Genomic DNA, 15,953 nt, shown 5'->3' with positions numbered 1-15,953 from the left:
TTTACCCCGTTTTCCAGACCATATATGAATATGTTGAACAATTCTGGTCCCAGAACAAATCCCTGGAGAATCTGCTATTCTAAAAACAGACTTTCCCTTCTGAAAACTGATTATTTATTTCTACTCTTTGATTCTTGTCTTTTAAATAGCAATCCCTGAGAGGACCTTTTATCTTATCTCATGACACCACTTGCTTTGCTTAAGAGCCTTTGTTGAAGGATCTTGTCAAAGGCTTTCTGAAAATCTTAGTATACTATATCCACAAGATCTCCCTTGTCCACATGCCTGTTGACCTTCTCAAAGAATTCTAACAGACTTGTGAGACATGACATTGCATTAAAAGCTCTGTTGATTCTTCCTCAACATCATCTCTGTGTCTCATATTTCTTGTTTTTTTTGTTTGGGTTTTTTTTTTCTTTTGCTATAGTTTCATCCTGGTATTGAAGTTAAGCTTGCCACCCTGTAATTACTAGGATCCCATCTGGATCCATGTTTCAAAAGTGTTTATGCTGGGGTTACAACTGTGTTAGGTGCTGTACAAACACAAAAAAGATAATAGCTTACAATATGAGACAAAAAACAACAAGTTAACATGAACAGATAAGGGAGGTATGAAGGCACGTGTTTGAAAATGTTACGAGTGGGCAAGGCAGATTGCCATCATGGACCAATCAGAGGTGAGCTTTGACAGCTCAACAGTGAGAGAGAGATGATAGCCAGGGTGGGGACTGATCATGAAAGAGAATAAAAGCAACTTATGTTTGATGTGATAGAGCAGTAGGAGACAAAGGAAGAATTGAAAACAGGCTCAAAACCTCAGGCTAGGCCAATAAATGCAGTAGCAGCACTCTGAATGGATAGGAACAGGGCAAAATTGCTTTTGCCAAGGCCAGAGAGAATTAATGGCCGCAGTAATTGAGACATGAGATTATGGGACCCTGAGTAAGTGTTCTAGCTGCCTGGATGGAAGAGAAAAGCTAACATCTCAGAGACATGATGCACAAAGAATCAGCAAGATTGAGGCATAATCTAAATATGTGGGCCAAAAGAGAGGTCCGCGTTGAAAATGACACACTAGTTTTGATGCCACATGTTGGGTTAGTGATAAGGTAAACAGGGAGCTAATTCACATGCAATTATATTTCATGTGGGTTAAATCCTTCTTGGAAAAAAAATATTGAGGAGTAAAGGGAGTTCGAAGTTGTCCCAGCACTTCAAAGTACCAGCGGGTGAGCTGCGGCTACATGCGAGCAGGTACTTCAAAGTTTAAAACTTCGAAGTTGCCACGGGGGGGAAGGGGGGGGATTTGCTTAATGAAGTGCTGCATATGCAGCACAGCACTTCATTCGTAAACTCCCAACACCCTAATAACTGTCCTCCCTTCGAAGGAGGGTGGTAGTGTAGACACAGCCTAAGAAAAATAATGTTCCGTCTAAATCAAAAGGCATAAGAACATAAGAACATAAGGCAGTAGAAGCATTTCATGAAATTAGGTGAGGGTTTCTTTGATGGGCGTGACTAGCTGCCGCATTATGTAGCAACTTGGGAAGAAACAGAAGTCTAATTGTAATATTCAGACAAATAACTGGAAATGGTATTTGGCCAATGCAAAATTAGAAGCCACACACATTAAATGAGATAATTTATTGAAGGAGAAAGTTAGCAACAAAAAATACTAATAGTTAATCAGTCTTAATGCCACAGAAAACAAATCTGACCTGGATTTCCCAAATAACCTTTGTTAATAACTTGTTACTGTTGTCACAAGACATGAAAGAGCACTGCAGATAGTATAACTAGGGCTTGATTCATCACTCTGTTACTGCAGTTTTATGACAGTGAATATCTGTTGGTTTCTATGGCATAACATTGGCATAAAACTGAAGTAACACAGAGATAACTCTGCTCTATATTTTCCATCGTCCTGGAATTTCACATTATATCCTGTTGTGATTAAAACTGAATACGAGTTTTCTGAGGACATTTTTACACTTATTTTACTTTGAAAATAAGTGTTTTCTTTTTTGCCATGATTGTTTCTCTAAAATAAAGTGGAAGTTGGTGCTCTGGAAAAGACCTTTTTCTTGATGCTTTCTGCTTTATCTTTTGATCTGAACAGTTATACTAAATAAATAGGTCCATATGCTGATTCCCTTATTTGTCTTGTCTATACAAAGTTGTTCAATAGTTTTAAAATACAGATCTGAAGAATAAAGACCAAGACAAGCATATTCTTAGAGACAATGGGTCAGATTGAAATGTGATGGGTAAGGTGATGTAAGTTATACATTAGTGGGTAGACATAAGAAGTTTAATTGAGTTTCAGCCAGCGCAATTTGTAATAGAGTCAGAAGAAAGGGGTTTACCAGTAAAAGAAACTAACAGGTGTAAAATCAAGTAGGCCAACCCCCCAACAGAACATCTCTCCAGTTTCCAATTGTGAAAGTGACAAACTCAGACTCACTTCCACTCATTTTTGCTACCATTAACCACCCTTTGAATTTGTTCTTGTACATAACATTTCAAACTTCTGATCTTCCAGAGTTCTTGATTTCTTTCTCCAGTGCAAAGAAGGATGGTTGGAGGGGAAATGGTAGCAAGACTGTCCGACAATCAGGATAGCTTCAGTGCTGTATGAGTCAATCGGCAATGACATGAGATACATGTGATTTTTTTTTTCTTTCTTTTTTTTGGGGTGGGAGGGAAATCTTAAATTCTACTCAAAAAGAAGGATAAGTACTCATTTCTCCACATTAATTATGATCAGTGATTCAGTGTAGATAGTGCATTAGTATTCACTGGTAACCAAATCCATCCTTTTTTCATTTTATTTTAGTCTAACAGGACAAAAGGTAGGAGTATCAAAATCTTTCCTGACTCCATAACTGATCGTATATATTTTAGAGTGTGGCAGCGGGGACGTAGGGAGGATGGGAGAGATGTTTTTTTCTTCAACAGGAAAATTTTCAAGATTTGAAAAATTTTCCCAACCCAACAGGTACAGAAAATAGAATCTTGAAGATCTTTCCAAACAAACTTGTGAGAAAAAAATTGATTCCAATCAAAATATTTTGTTTTGCGTTCACCATTTTTAATTAAAAAGTTACCATTAACCTAAATTTCTAAATGAAAATCTCTCCAAGCCAAACAACTAGCACTTCAAGGGGATTTCAAAGGGGATTTCAAAGTTGCCGCGGTCCTTCTGAAAAGGAGCCCCATCTGGACAAGCCGCGCGGCGGGAAGCCACGGCAATTTCGAAGTGCTGCGGCTACCCGCATGCTAATGAGGCGCTGAATATGTATTTCAGTGCTTCATTAGTAAACTTCGGAATGGCCATTTGCATGGCTGTTTTGAAGTTTTGGGCTAGTGTAGACGTAGCCACTATGGGGCATATTCTTGAGCTCTCTTGGTTCAATTTTTGTTATATTTACTGTCAATAGGAATTTCACATACTCTGCTCCAGTAGTACCTTACTCCAGGAGTAAGCCTACTAAAATCACTCAGGCTACTTGGACAGAAAGATACTATTCACTCTGAGTGCCATAACAGAATGTGCCCAATAGTTATTAAAATATTCCTCTTTACGTGCAAGACTCTATTTCACTAAAGTACTTAAGCATGTGCCTAACTTTAAGCAGGTGAGTAATCTTACTGAAATCAATCAAGTACCTCAAGTATCTCAAATTATGCACATGTTTAAGTACCTTAAATGCCTACAGTAGGATGACAAATTCAGTGATTATGACTGATGATAATCAATGATAACAAAAATGCTAAATAATCTTTTATCTTGACATTGAAACACTGTATAAGAAACATTGTAACACTGTAATTACTTACGAATCCACGTGGTTTTCAAAGGAAAGGAGGATCGGAAAAGGTGATGTCTTAAATGCACACTCAGCAATAGCTTCTATTACTTCCTAAAGAAATTAGGATACATATTGGTTACAAACTCCTTCTGTCCAAAGGAGATATGTTTTTGTTCCTGATCTAACTCACCTCCCTGCAAAGCAAACACAAAAGAACTCAGTGCCTTTCAAAACCATGCCCAGAGCTTTTATTGTGAACAACCTGAGAAGCTCTGGATGTGCTTTTGCAGTCTGATCCACAATCTCATCTTCAAATGGTTAAAAGCTTAGTGTAATCTCACTCGAGCCATTTTCACGCCTCTCTAACTGAACTAATAGCTTATTGTAGAACTTTCTGCAGGTCATGTTTCCATGCCTAAAGCTATACCTTTTATGGGTTATTTTGACAAATTAAAATAATCGTATTTTATTTGACAAGGCTTTGGTATCTTTTAAGTGGCACCTTCTCTCTCTTTTTTTTTGTAAAACCTGTGTTTACCCTGACACACACATTTTCAGTCCCCTCTTGTTTGATGTGGGAAGTGTCTTCAAGACACAATATAAAAAAAGGCTGTTCTATGGAGGTTTAGCATCCTACTGTGTAATAATCTATAAAGTCTATTATTCAGAAATGGAGCCATTGGTAAAAGCTGCCTTTCAGCCTTAACTGAAGATGGCAATTGTGTTTTCTACTGGAAGAATCATTTTATTACACTAATTTTAGCTGTGTACCCATTTTATCCCCATATCAGTGCATTTATTGTTAGACATAATTCACATTTCTCTCTTGGAGTACAAACCTGCTTTCAGATGAACTTGTTTTAGCATATGAGGGGTAGCCATATTTGTCTGTAGCTTCACAAAAAACAAGCAGTCTAACACCTTAATGACTAACAATTTTGTTTATTAGCTAATGAGCTTTCATGGGTAACATCCAATTCATCAGAAAGCTCATTACCTAATAAATGAAACTTTTAGTCTTTAAGGTGCTACAGGACTGTGTGTTTTTGCAAAACTACAGACTTAACATGGCTACCACTCTGAAACAATCAAATTATACCTCTACTGTACTGAACAGATCCTCAGCTGAGGTCAATGGAAATACGACTATATCAGCTGAAGAACAGATTCTACAGCTATATGAGAATATACATATGCATACACGCATTCTCCCCTTATAATAAATAGCAAACATTACACACTTAACTACTTTATTTGCACTCTGATCATTAACCCATCCCTACCAAGATTACGTCTCACTCCTCTACCTCTGAGGAGCTTCAAAAGCCGTTTGTTTTTTCCTTTTTCCCAAATGTGGACTCTTGCTCCTCAGGGCCTAGCATGAGTCAGTCTTCCTCTAGCAAGAGGTTTCTGTTTACACATTCCTTTACAGGAGTAAAACCGATAAATAAATTATACATAAGTAAATAAAGTCAGAAGTCTCATGACTCATAAGAGCTAACAGCAAATACTGGACAGTACAAAATGCTTTCATTTAGATGACATTTCCTCCTCACCCAGGTAGATCACAAAACACTGAGGTCACCTTAGATTTGTGACAATGGGGCCGTGCCTACACTTAGTAAAAACTTCAAATGATGGCCATGCTAATGGCCAAATCAAAGAATACTAATGAGGCAGTGAAACGCATATTCAGCACCTCATTAACATGGCAGCAACCGCAGCACTTCGAAAGTGCTGCGGTTCGTTCCCACTGGCTTTTCTACAGTGGGGTCCTTTTCAAAAGGACCCCACCAACATCGAAATCCCCTTATGCCTATGAGTCACTTTCGAAGTGCCGTGGCCGTCGGCATGCTAATGAGGCACTGAATATGCATTTCAGTGCCTCATTAGTATCCTTCAATTTGGCCATTAGCATGTCCATTTTGAAGTTTTTACTAAGTGTAGACGCAGCCCGGGTGGGAATTTTTATTAGTGCCTAAGTGACTTAGGTACCTATGTCCCACTGAAAGCCAGCATGGCTTTTGCATCTAAGTCATTAGGTCTTTTGAAAATCCCACCCACCAGGAGCTACAGAAAGGTTAGTTTAGCTCTGTTTTTAAAAAGAGGTTTCGAAGATTTATGAGTTCTATTTTTTAATTCCCTTTAGAATTCATCACTTCCATGCACAGATTGCAAGAGCACCTGCAAGTGGGTTACACAAGAGTAATAAAAATAAACTCTATTGCATAAATCTATTACTTATTTTGTGTTAGACTAGGGCTGAGTAGCGTTTATGAAATGTTCTGTCTAAGAGACCTGTGACTCACGTCCAGGTGAAGGGTACAGCATGTGTTACACTGCAAACTTGTGCCAGTCAAGAGCACAATCCTTGTCTTAGATTCTCACAACAGTACAGGTAGCAGTAGGAGTTGTGTGTGTGCAAGGAAAGCATATTATAGCCATGTCTACACATGCACGCTACTTCGAAGTAGCAGCACGAACTTCGAAATAGTGCCCGTCACGGCTACATGTGTTGGGTGCTATTTCGATGTTAACATTGATGATAGGCGGCGAGACGTCGAAGCCGCTAACCCCATGAGGGGATGGGAATAGCGCCCTACTTCGAAGTTGAACGTCGAAGTAGGGCACGTGTAGACGATCCGCGTCCCGCAACATCGAAATAGCGGGGTCTGCCATGGTGGCCATCAGCTGAGGGGTTGAGAGACGCTCTCTCTAGCCCCTGCGGGGCTCTATGGTCACCGTGTGCAGCAGCCCTTAGCCCAGGGCTTCTGGCTGCTGCTGTGGCAGCTGGGGATCCATGCTGCATGCACAGGGTCTGCAACCAGTTGTCGGCTCTGTGGATCTTGTGTTGTTTGGTGCAACTGTGTCTGGGAGGGGCCCTTTAAGGGAGTGGCTTGCTGTTGAGTCCGCCTTGTGACCTTGTCTGCAGCTGTGCCTGGCACCCTTATTTCGATGTGTGCTACTTTGGTGTGTAGACGTTCCCTCGCAGCGCCTATTTTGATGTGGTGCTGCGCAACGTCGATGTTGAACGTCGACGTTGCCAGCCCTGGAGGACGTGTAGACGTTATTCATCGAAATAGCCTATTTCGATGTCGCTACATCGAAATAAGCTACTTTGATGTAGGCTTCACGTGTAGACGTAGCTTATGAAAGCTAAGCACCCCACTGTGCCCTCGGAAGAAGAGCTTTGCTCCTGTTATGGACAGTTTTGTATAGTCATATGAAACGTCTTTCTCTGCTGCCCCTGCAACTCCTGAGATGGAATGAAAATATTGAATGAAAGGGGAGAAAATGAAGTAGGGAAAAAGCTTGGACATCCTGCTAGGACTGGCTGATTCTGTAGATGTGAGATACAAACATGAGGGTTATGTCTACACTAGCCCCCTTCCTTTAGGAAGGGGCATGGTAATGAGCAAGTTGAGAAGATGCTAATGAGGCGCTGCCATGAATATGCAGCACCTCATTAACATAATGGTGGCTGAGTGTGAGTTGAAAGTGCCATTTTCAAGTTGTGTACCTCCCATGTAGATGGGGGCCTTTTGAAAGGGCCCCCTGAACACAAAAGGCCCTTCTTTCTAAAGCCTAATAGGAAGAAGGGGCTTTTGAAGTCTGGGGGGGTCCTTTCAAAAGGCCCCTGTCTACACAGGCAGCATGCAATTCCAAAACGGTGCTTTCGAATTGCATGTGGCTGCCATTATGCTAATGAGGCGCTGCATATTCACTGCAGCACCTCATTAGCATCTTCCCAACTTGCTCATTACCATGCCCCTTCCAAAAGGAAGGGGCTAGTGTCGACGTAGCTGAGGTCAATGAAGCAAGGGGTCTCCTTGCAAACTCTTGCCTATCGGCATCTTCAAATTTATATACAGATAAGGACTGCCTTACCAATGCTCAGAATATGCAGCTATGTAGGGAACACAAATATCTGGAGCACCAATGGTTCTTAATATCCACCCACCCATCTCTTCCTATCCCTGTTCTGTGGCTTTGCTTCTCCCTGTTCTGTGGCTTGGCTTTGTCCAGAGAGGATCTAGTTCACCTAAAAGTGAAAAACTGCCAGACCTAGTAGCAGAACATTGAACCTGTGAGAAAGCCATTCAAGTGCTACTGAAGCCATTCAACAGGCATTTGTCAACACCAGTTATGTGCTGTCAGTTTCTGCATTTACTTTGTTAAGTCCACAGGACACGAGTTTAAAATGTGCTGTAAAATATTTCATTAATGTGTTGTTGAAGACTGTTAAATCACATCTTTAAGAAACCTCCCAGCGACCAACTCCTGTGGCCTGCTTGGGGGCAGCACAGAGGCACCAGTTTAATAGTACTATGTAGGTTCCCAGAAAGCCTAACAACAGCTCTGATACAGAATCACTTCGGACAGTGTAGAAATGATGCTCAGATCAAGGTTTCGTTGCAGCAAGACTATGACGTATTGAAAGGATGCTCCAAAGTATACACAAATCATGTATGCTTATAAAAAACAACTCCTGATTTTAAGGAATCTGATTTTATTACAAGGCCATACATCAGCAGTTGCTCCCAATCTGCAGCAGACAGAAGCCTCGCAAATTACTCCAGGTTATGAGAGGAAATGAAAAACAAACAAACAAAGGAGGTTGATTCCTGGGGAGTTCATAGTCCTTTTTTGTCTCTACACTTTGGAAAATCTATTTATGTCAGTGAAAACAGACAGGATGAGCAAATGGCATTGCCCAGGACAGCCACACCGAAACCATGAACTGCTCAATGACTTAGCACCCAACAGCCAGAGCCAATGATTGTTCAGAATTTGTTCACAAGCCTTGGAGGTGTTGCATCTGTATTGCTTCATTCATTCTACATCAGTCAGCATACGCTTTGGAGACATAAAGAGAAGTGGGGAGGAATAAATAAATGCAAAAGGTACTTTTGCACTGGGGTGATTGAAAGGTTTTGATTATATTCAAATTATCCTCCCTCCCACTTCAGATGCTAGTACGACATGAACTGGGCTCTGAAATCTCCTGGGCCCAATTCTTGCGTATGAGTTAATCCATCAGACAGATTATGGTTTATGCTTTTGTACATGTCTGAGGAGAGGCTGAAACAACTCTAATGAAATGGCTTTCAGAAACCAAACTGTGCACATCAGCATCAACTGCTTTCTCAACTGTGAAATGGAAGAGTTAAAGCTAAGAGTGCCCAGGTCGGTATTTTACAATTTCCTATGACTAAATCTATCATCACAGAGCTAGAAGAAAATGAGTGAAAAAAACAGAGGTATAGTGCAGTTCAAGTGAAATGTCAGTACTTGGCTGTTGTGCTGCTTATATATTTTTTAAGTGAATGACTGCCAAGACAAAAAGACACTTGTGCCTCACAGTGAAAACAATGGACACAAAATCTGTAAAAGCTGGCCACAGATACAGCACAGAAGGAGGGTATTTCCCCAAATGTGTTCTGCATATTAATAAGCCTAGAAATGAATTTCCATAGAAAAGAAGGCACCTCAGGAGCAAAACAAAAAGCAGTCAAGTAGCACTTTAAAGACTAGCAAAATAGTTTATTAGGTGAGCTTTTGTGGGACAGACCCACTTCTTCAGACCATAGCCAGACCAGAACAGACTCAATATTTAAGACACAGAGAACCAAAAACAGTAAGCAAGGAGGACAAATCGGAAAAAGATAATCAAGGTGAGCAAATCAGAGAGTGGAGGGGTGGGGGGGGAAGATCAAGAATTAGATTGAGTTAAGTATGCAGACGAGTTCCTATAGTGACTCAGAAAGTTCACATCACGATTTAAACCATGTGTTAATGTTCCGAATTTGAATATAAATGTCAATTCGTCCACTTCCCTTTCTACAAAGGAGCGATAATTTCTTTTCAGTAACACACATACCTTGAGGTCATTGACAGAATGTTACTGAAAAGAAATTATCGCTCCTTTGTAGAAAGGGAAGTGGACGAATTGACATTTATATTCAAATTCGGAACATTAACACATGGTTTAAATCGTGATGTGAACTTTCTGAGTCACTATAGGAACTCGTCTGCATACTTAACTCAATCTAATTCTTGATCTTCCCCCCCCACCCCTCCACTCTCTGATTTGCTCACCTTGATTATCTTTTTCCGATTTGTCCTCCTTGCTTACTGTTTTTGGTTCTCTGTGTCTTAAATATTGAGTCTGTTCTGGTCTGGCTATGGTCTGAAGAAGTGGGTCTGTCCCACAAAAGCTCACCTAATAAACTATTTTGCTAGTCTTTAAAGTGCTACTTGACTGCTTTTTGTTTTGATAGTGTATAGACTAGCACGGCTTCCTCTCTGTTACTACTTCAGGAGGTATTTCTTTCAGAAGGTGTGCCTGTCAGAACTCTAAATGACTGCCTTTACCTAGCATTTTAGACAATGTACTATTACGGTTAACTAACATTTAGTGCTGGAGGCAAGGCACCTAAGATCCAATACACACTTTAGAAAGAAAGGAAGATGGCATTTTAGGCAACAACATGACTGCTGTGGACTAATACTTAATACTGATGACAAAACGCAGATGAAGTTCAGAAGCCTAGTAATTCTCTCTCTCTCCCTCTCTCTCACACACAAACACACACATACACATGCACACACTGTTGATCATACTTGCTATGCTTCAGCTCCTCCACCCCAAATACCAGATGTCTTCACAAGAAGGTCCAACCCATTATTACAAACTTTTTAATTTCTTATGACAAATGCCCATGACTCACTGACACTGTTCATCTCTCTCCACCTGTGTGTGTGTGTGTGTGTGTGTGTGTTCGGGTTAGGGTTAGGGTTAGGGACAGGGTCTGCTTCTTGGAATGTACAGCTTCACTATTAATTTATTGACAGTTATTTTACTGCTGCTTTCTTAGCTCCTGCACTTTTTTTTAAACTGCTGATTCCCAAGTTGTGGGCATGAGACTGCTCCAGGGAATCATGCGATCAGCATCTCAAGCGTCACTGAAAATCCCAGGGGTTTGGGCAGCTTTCGAATGTCTGCAGGAGAAGAGGCCCTCAGCCACTACCTTTGTGCATTCCTGCCTCTTTTGTCCCTCAAGGGGATGCCACATGGCTGTTCTCCCTCCAGGCCTTTCTGTGGCCTTAGTGCTAATAGTCAGACCTGAATGGGAAAAGGAATGAGTAACCAGGGAAAGGAGAGAGAACCCATGTCAGCAAACTTGGCAGGGAGTTCACAGTCCTACCAGACAGAGAAGAAAGGGAGAATTGTAGCTTTGTCCCCTTCACTGTCAAAATCCTTCACTGTCAAAATAAAAAAAAAAAGACTCTTTCAGGTCTTCTTCTTCTTGGAGTCCTTTTTGTTCAGTTCCAGCTCTCTAGAGTCAATCCTGTGCAGGATTCCCCCACTCATCTTCACTAAGAAACATGGCCATATCCCCTCTGCCCTTAGAAAATGCCACTGGCTCCACGTTTACCTCAAGGTTCCCTTCACACCTGCCCTCTTCGTTTATAAAACCTGACAGGGTCTCTGTACATTTCTGTCTCCTGCCTCACCAAGTGCAGGCCTCTCTTCTGCCCTGATGCAGTATCTCTCCACTCACGATCCTCCTCTTGCAGCTCTGGACTCCTGAAACTTTCTCCCTCTGTCTCCCAGTTTCACTGATTCTCCCTCTGTTTTTGGCCCTCATCTGAAAACACCTCTTTGCCCCCACCTCCACATTTCTCTTTCCTTACACCTTTGGTGTATGAAGGTGCTTCACTCTGCCAACTGCTGGGACACATTTTACATGCAAGAAACTACCCCAGATAAAGGGATACCATCTTGCCTCATGATACCTTGAAGGATATTTCCGTTGTCATGGTGAATCCATGTGTAATGACAGGCTCTTCCTCTGCTGTTCGTCCCTTCCAACAGTCCAACTCCACACAGCGGCAGCCTGACAAGAGCACTTGGCGATACATCTCTACTGAGGAGTTACCAGCCAGCTGTCCAGCTGCAACAACATAACAAGGACAGGCAAAAAGGGGATTTATTCTGAGCTGCTGGGGTAATCTAATAATAATGAGTGCTAACAACATCATTCGCCCTCTGGTGACAGGCGAGCTGTCAAAGACAGCTAAAGAGCAAGAGACCTAAATGAGAATGACTTAATACAAGAAAATACTATGCCCCTGGCTCTGTTTTTATTGACAAACAATGGTGTAAATCAGGACTAACTTCACTGAAGGCAATAGAGTTGCCCTGACTTAAAACCACCAGGAGACCACAATCAAACCCTGTGCAGACAGAAAGACAGACGGACAGACATGTACGTCTCCTATATTTTAAACGTTTGCATTTTTAAAATGACTAATAAACATGCATCTTTAATATTGGCAAGATTTTCTATGATAACTGAAAGCCTTCATGAAAAAGGTTTTAGAAAGCTCCATGTCACCACTGTCTTCAAAAGCAATTGCTAAGATCCCCAAGTTAGCCTGAATTCCTCATTCATAAAGAGCTCTTTTAAAAATCTCAGTTCTGAATTACGTGTTACACTTCCAACAAGCCACATTAGGTAACAAGGCTACGACACAAAACTGGGACAGTGGGTCTCTGTTTGTTATTACATACAATACAGTTTAGTGCAAGAGAAAATCATCAGCTGTACAGTCATTAATGGATCAACAGTAGCTCCCAAATCAATACTTACCATATTACTCATCATGGCTATTTGGTTAGTTAAACGCCCTGAGGTGTTGCAGAACTATGTATTATGAATTTAGTTATATTACCTGCTTGGAATACTGACATATTGTAAGTTAAAAAAAAAATTCCACCAGCTTTTCCTCAACCCTGGAGACATTGGAAGATTTTTTTCCCCTCCCATTTAAATAATTTTGTGTGTGTTTATGAAATGTTCTGGGCTTCCAGCACTGACGAAGTCCATCTTTACAATGGGCTCGGCTCTGTAATGGCAGTGTCAAGGTTCTGCAATGGAAGACAAAGGATAATGGAAGAATGGTCCAGTGGGTCAGATATCAGCCTCAAACAGGGACAATCTGAGTTTAATGCCCTGCTGTGCCACAGACTTCTCTCGTTACCTTGGGCAAGTCATATAATCTCTTTACCCAGCATTTTCCTATTTGTAAAATGGGTATAGTATTGTCTTACCTCTTGGGGTCGTTGTGAAGATACATACATTAGACGGTGTGAGGCATGTAAGTTAAAGGCACCTCGTGTTTATATGAACTTGGGAACTTGGCTCCTTCTAATTCTTTCTCCCTGCCTCTCCATTATTCTCTCCCTCTGTCCCCTTCACATCTCTTTCCAGTTTTCTTTAAGTGTTCTCCCCTTTGATTCTGTACCATAGGTTTTCAGAAGGAGACAGAATTCTTGCTTACCAACATACACAGTGCACACAATCACACCGTCTATGGTACACATTTATCCAATCCCCCTGCAGAATGCCTCATTTGCACAAGCATATATTTTGTTTGCTGCAATGTACACATTTTGTGTCTGCTTCTCAAGTGTCTGTTTTTGAATAATCAGCTCTAAATGTTTCAGTCCTCGGTTCCTGAAAAGCAGTATGTATTTAAAGATATTTTCCTTTATGTCACCTTTATTTTCCTTCAAAGCACTCTGAATTTTGATTAATGCTACTGTATTTCTAAGGAGACTATTGTCCATCATCTATTGGTTTGCACCAAACATTATGAATGTGTGAAATCCTTGATCTCGAAAGTTTCTAACTAAATCATATTGTGCATTGCTGCCATCTGACACTTATTCAAGTTGTCCTGCTAACATGATTTAACTCTCTTTGGAAGGGTGGCTGTGAGAGGTTGTCCACAGCCCAAGAATACTCAGTCCTCAGCAAGACTGTCAATCAGCGTGCAAAAATGATATTAATTTTTTTAATGCTTCTGATAACTGATTTTTCAAAACACAGGAAATAAAAAGAAATACTCTAAGGCTAACTTCGAAGGGGGCATGGTAATCAGAGTGATGGGAGATAATTAATGAAGTGCTGCAGTGAATATGCAACACTTCATTAGGCTAGTTCTCCCCCGCGGCAACTTTGAAGTATCAAACTTCAAAGCGCCGGCATGCGTTTAGCCCTGCGCACTTTGAAGTGCCCCAGCTACACACATGCCGGCACTGCGAAGTCTGACACTTCAAAGTTGCCACGGGGGAGAATTAGCTTAATGAAGTGCTGCATATTCACAGCAGCACTTCATTAGTAACCTCCCATCACGCTGATTACCATGCCCCCTTTGAAGTTGGGGGAAAGTGTACACAAGCCCCAACTGTTTTAACTTATATTCTTTATTCAATGGATGGCACTAGATTCTGCATCTATTCCAAATCATCTCTCCTGCAGATAAATTATAACATCCACTACAGGTTGAACCTCTTTAGTCCGACACACTTGGGACCCAACTGGTGCTGAACGAGAGAATTTGCTGGACCACAGGAGGTCAGTATTGTCCAGAAGCATTACCATCCCTTCCACTGCTTGATGCGCTTTTAGGCTGTGTCTAGATTACAGCAATTTCTCAAAAGATGTTTTTGTCGGAAAATATCTGTGGACAGACTGCAGCCTAACTGCCAAGGGGATAGAAAAAGTGATCTGCGCCGTCGACAGACGGAAGATGGACTGCCCAGCTGCTCTCTCAACAAACTGCCAATCAGAAGCACAGCAGACAGATGGCTACCTGGAACATCCAGACTGGCTTTCTGCTGACAGATCTGTGTTGACAGAGGTGTTATGCCTCATGGGGAGTGGTCTTAGACTGTTGACACAAGAGCCGTGATCTGTTGATTTACTGTCGACAGGATGCCTTGGGAATCTGGATGCTCCCAGGTTTCACCCTCAATGACATGCATCTGATGAAGTGGGTGTTTGCCCACAAAAGCTTACGTGCCAATATATCTGTTAGTCTATAAGGCATCACGGGACTTCTCGTTGTTTCCCTAGGTACTGTAGACATAGACTTAGAAGACATTTAGAGGTAAATTACAGCTAAATAAGAGCACAGAACACTGAGAGCCAGGACCAGCAGCTGTAAACAAACTTGATGTGACTGCAGGAAACTTGGCCAGCCCCACAATAAGTGGTAGTCCAGCTAGCTAAAATCATGCCAGATTATGGATGTTGCCAGACGAGAGAGTGTGGGACTAAAGAAGTTCAACCTGTTATAGAAGCAATAGCGGTAAAGCCTGCAGTAGGGCTTTTACATGCTATTACGGTGCATCAGTATACTGAAAACTAGAGTTCCTTTCTTCAACATAAACCGTAACTGCTTCAGCACATTAGTACTCTAACCACCACTGAATTATATGGAATAAGGAGGAGCATATTTTTTGACAAAACCTGAATTTCCCAGGAAACACAGGACCAGATCCTCCTGGCATTGTCCTGTTAACGTCAATGGAGCTATTTTGATTTACACCAGCTGAGGAGTCCCAGATTCTCAGGCTAGATGAGTTTGTTATACTCAGCTAATCTGAACTCCTGGATAGCCCACAGCACAGCGCTCTGCCAAAATAAACCCTAGGGCATATATTTTAGAAAAAAGACACCCAGTTGAAAGCAGCACCTCCCAGTGAGCTAGACTCAACCTGGACAGGGAAACCCCATTGATTTCGAGCCCAATGTAGTAATAACTCATTCGTCACAGCTGTTTTGGCAGTCAGGGAGTGGGTCTATTATCTCCAAATCCCTGCACTTACAATTACCCATTCTCCCTGCAAACAACACAATTAGCCAAAACATTAAGGCTGTGTCTACACTAGCCCAAAACTTCAAAATGGCCATGCAAATGGACATTTGAAGTTTACTAATGAAGCGCTGAAATACATATTCAGCACCTCATTACAATGCCAGCAGCTGCAGCACTTTGAAATTGATGTGGCTCGTCCAGATGGGGCTCCTTTTCGAAAGGACCCCGGTAACTTTGAAATCCCCTTATTCCTAACAGCAGATCTCAAGCATCTGTCATCTGTCAACAGCAGATCTCAAGCTTTATCTACACTAGGCAGGTAAGTCAATTGCAGACATGCAATTCTAGCTAGAGCAATGGCATCGCTAGAATTGACTGATCTGCAATCGACTTACCTGGCCATTCATGCAGAGAGAGGTTGACAGGATTCTCTACCAGGCATGCCAAATCGAACTCTGGATGATCGAC

The 15,953-nt window shown here is 41.5% G+C and overlaps 1 protein-coding gene across 5 annotated transcripts in view; it reads right to left on the bottom strand.

Moving 5' to 3' along the window:
* PLCB1 (phospholipase C beta 1) overlaps window positions 1–15,953 on the bottom strand; it is a 746,723-nt gene that overhangs the window by 160,024 nt on the left and 570,746 nt on the right. For all 5 annotated transcript variants that reach the window (XR_012644898.1, XM_074989347.1, XM_074989348.1 and 2 more), the window contains exons 11-12: window positions 11,613–11,770; window positions 3,841–3,923 (exon numbers count right to left, since the gene is read on the bottom strand). Coding sequence is in view for 4 of the 5 variants with exons in the window: in XM_074989347.1 (XP_074845448.1) it covers window positions 3,841–3,923; window positions 11,613–11,770 (241 nt within the window). In the remaining variant the exon portion in view is untranslated. The remainder of the gene's footprint in view (window positions 1–3,840; window positions 3,924–11,612; window positions 11,771–15,953) is intronic.

Source organism: Carettochelys insculpta, chromosome 3 (assembly GCF_033958435.1).
Source record: "Carettochelys insculpta isolate YL-2023 chromosome 3, ASM3395843v1, whole genome shotgun sequence".
Classification (NCBI taxonomy): Eukaryota; Metazoa; Chordata; order Testudines; family Carettochelyidae; genus Carettochelys; species Carettochelys insculpta.
Note: the sequence above shows the minus strand (reverse complement) of the source record. Positions and strands in the feature narration are given on the sequence as shown.